Raw genomic sequence first — 3838 nt, 5'->3', positions numbered from 1 at the left:
AATAAAGAAAGGAAATTATTTCTTTTTAAATAATTTGTATCAAGTCAAATAATTAACGTAGTTATCAATGCAGTTTCCTTTATATCCTTTATTACCCTATTATTTTTAGTCAACCATTTTTATTACACTCACATTTATTTGTTAAAATGGGTATACTTAATAATTAAATTTATGTTGCCAATCTCACTCAGATATAACTATCACTAGCTTAATTTAGTTGTCCGTGTATAGCATGTGAATAATATATTTAACATTTTTAATATATTATTAATTATTTAGTTTAAATTTTAATAAATATATCAATAAATATTTAAATATATTTTTATATACATACGGACTTTAAAAAATTGTTATTACTGAAACTATTGTCATAATTAAGTAAAACCTTGTTTACTTTAATAATATCTTGTATGCTTTCTTTTAACTTTACTTTTTAAAAAAATTATTTAATTTATTTTTTTCTTATTTTTTTAACTGTGTTAATGATACAAAATATTTAATAATTCTTTCAATAATTAATTTTCGTAAAAAAAGGAGCACTTATCTACCTGGCAGAATCTTATTTTATAACATAATATAATGGTATATACTTCTCGTAAATTAGTGTAATAAAATAGTAATAAACTTTTTATCGATATTATTATTATTATAATTTTAATATGATATAATAAATATTTAACGTAAACTATTATAAAATAATGAAATAAAAAAACGATATTTGTAATACATATCTTCCGCAATTTATTATAACATAACAATTTATTATCATTATAATTTTAATACATATTTACCACAAATATTATAAAATTATGATAATAAATAAAAAATTTCCATGATTATAAAAATTATTTCATAAAATTTTAAAAATCTCGTGCTAATAAAGAATATTCAAATTTTGATAGAGTAATATCTATTAATTATTTGTTAAAAAAGTATAATTATAATTCTTAGAATTTAGTCTAAATGTGTTATAAAATAATAATATATTAAAGATTTGTATAATTCATAAATTGTGTTTATAATTCTTTAAATAGAGCTTATATTAATACTCAATTTAATCGCTAAGTATAAATGAGGATAATAATAATCTTAGAATTTATAAATTTAAGAACACTGTAATTATATAAAGTATTTGATAAAATTTAAAAAATCTTGACCGATTATAGGTATTTAGAATTGGGTACAACAATATCCATTAATTATTTATTAAAAAGAAAGTATAATTATAATTTTTCGAATTGCGACTAAATGTATTATAAAATTCATAAATTATGTGTATGATTATTTAAATATAGATTATATTAATAGCAAATCTAATAGCTAATTATAAATAACTATAAGTATAGTAATAATTCATAGAATTTATAAATTTGAATTTGTAAAATTTCTATTAATGACTAATTATAAAGAACATTATATTATTTATTGTGATTGATTTACAACAGAATCATATGGACACACTTAGTTGATAAAATTAATTAAATAAAAAATCATGAGTTTATTCTTATCAAGATCAAAATTGTTTATTGTAAAAAAATACGGGAAATAAATGCCTTAAAATCGTGAATTTAAAATTATAGGAAATTAAAATTAAAATTTGGTTTTTTATATCAACTTCAAACTATACTAAATTTGTTTAAATTGATTATGCTTTGTTTAAATTGATTATGCATGCGATTCAATCACTAATTTACTGGTCCGAGCAGTGAAATGATTCAGTGCGTCGATTGTGTTAATGACTGATCCGATTTTTGAGTGTGAAATTAGAGATTCAAACAAATCGAGTTGAAATAAATACAGAATGTAATGCTCAAAACCACAAAATAAAAGGCCTTTCGTTCATGGGCCGGACCGAAAATGAAAAAAAAAAAAAAGACTAAACACACACGCGAGGGTTAAAACAGTAAAACTAGCAGCAGAAGTCTCACATACTATAAATTCTGAAACCCTAATCCTCCTCTAGCCGCTGCAGCAAGGGCTCAACGCACGCAGGAGGAGGAGATTGATCGAGAGAAGAGAAGATGACTACACGCTTCAAGAAGAACAGGAAGAAGAGAGGCCACGTGAGTGCCGGCCATGGCCGCATCGGGAAGCACCGGAAGCACCCTGGAGGACGCGGTAATGCCGGAGGCATGCACCACCACCGGATCCTCTTTGACAAGTACCACCCTGGGTTCTTCGGCAAGGTCGGAATGCGCTATTTTCACAAGCTCCGCAACAAATTCTACTCTCCGATCCTCAACATCGACAAGCTCTGGTCCCTGGTTCCGCAAGAAGTGAAGGACAAGGCCTCCAAGGAGAACAAGGCGCCGCTGATCGACGTCACGCAGTTCGGGTACTTTAAGGTTCTCGGAAAGGGTGTTTTGCCGCAGAACCAGCCCGTTGTTGTCAAAGCTAAGCTTATTTCCAAGATCGCTGAGAAGAAGATCAAGGAGGCTGGCGGTGCTGTTGTTCTCACCGCCTGATTTTATTGACGGTATCGCTTTTTCAACGATTTAGGGTTTTTTTTTTGTTTTGTTCTGATACGTTTCGTTTTGGATGACGTTGTTGTTTAGTCTATGCTACATTTCAGGATTTAATTTAAGGTTTTATTTTTTTAATTTGCGCGTTTTAGACTTCGGCTTAATTTTAATTGAATATTATCGCGTTTAACGGTGTTTTGAAATTGGGAATCTATCGAAATTGTTAAAATTGCGCGTGTTACCCTTGTTTCGTTGAACATGCGGTATTTGAAATTAGGTTTTTACGTGATGAATTGAACTTCACTAGGGAATTTTTTCTTTTCGTGTGATTCATCTTACTTCTGGTATATGGCTTGTGTCGTTAATTTCAATTTTCCAAACTCATTTTCATTGAATCTTTTCGCAGTATATCTAATTCCATTTGATGCTATTAGATTTTTCTTTCTGGAATAATACACGTGAGTGTTTCAAAAAACTATGGTTTTGGAATGAGCTCGCCCTGAATTCCCCCAATCATCCTTCCTTTACTTCCGCTAAGGTATATTTGATTTGAAAGTCTTGACTAATTGAACTGTGATGCCTTTTGGAAACTTGTTTGATTCACGTTTTACACTTTCTAGTTTCTAATACATGGATATAGTGTGTTTGGTTGAACGGGAATTGATTTTGTGTTTAGAATCGATTTTGATTTTAAGTTTGATAGAAAAAAATATTGCAAATTATTACAAATACACAATGTGTAGGCTAAAAAAAAATCTAAAATACCTAATTTTTTTTTACATATTGTTCTTCACACATTTTCATATTTTAAAAATATTATATAATTTTTTTATTGTCAATACTATAAAATTTTTGAAAAGGTTAAGTGATAAAATTAATATCAATTTATTCTCTCTTTTTACTTTTTACATTCATTTAAAGAAAAAATATTTTATGGAGATAAAACTATTTTTTTTATGGGGACAAAGATAAATTATATTATCTATATCCATGTACCCACACCCAAGATCCACCACCTGTAATGCTTGACTTTAGTTCTTCTAAAAAATATTTATTTATTTGTCTCTCTAATTTGGAAATGTACTACACTTGATCTTCAAGTGATTTAGATAATACTTTATAAAAAGATAAAAAAAATGATTTAGATATTACTTGAAAAGATAAAAAAAATGATTTAGATATTACTTGAAGGATGAAAGTGATATATTTCAAAATTAAAAGATAAAAAATAAACAATTTTTTTTAGAGAAACTAAAATCAAACTTTACATATTTTAAAGAGAAAAAAATATATTTTATCCTTGTTACATTTACAACAAATAGTGATTATGTCTAGGGAAAACACTAATTCCTCGTGATAGAGTGAATCAAAATTCA

The 3838-nt window shown here is 27.1% G+C and overlaps 1 protein-coding gene across 1 annotated transcript; it reads left to right on the top strand.

The window, feature by feature from the left end:
• The first annotated feature begins 1732 nt into the window (after nt 1–1732).
• On the top strand, nt 1733–2600 carry LOC100802235 (60S ribosomal protein L27a-3). Its single transcript, XM_003523051.5, has one exon. It carries the CDS (start codon nt 2022–2024, stop codon nt 2463–2465), a length of 444 nt encoding a protein of 147 aa, XP_003523099.1. The 5' UTR covers nt 1733–2021; the 3' UTR covers nt 2466–2600.
• The last annotated feature ends 1238 nt before the right edge of the window (nt 2601–3838 follow it).

Source organism: Glycine max, chromosome 4 (assembly GCF_000004515.6).
Source record: "Glycine max cultivar Williams 82 chromosome 4, Glycine_max_v4.0, whole genome shotgun sequence".
In the NCBI taxonomy this organism is placed as follows: Eukaryota; Viridiplantae; Streptophyta; class Magnoliopsida; order Fabales; family Fabaceae; genus Glycine; species Glycine max.
The sequence above is the reverse complement of the archived record's forward strand: the minus strand, read 5'-3'. Positions and strand labels throughout refer to the sequence as shown.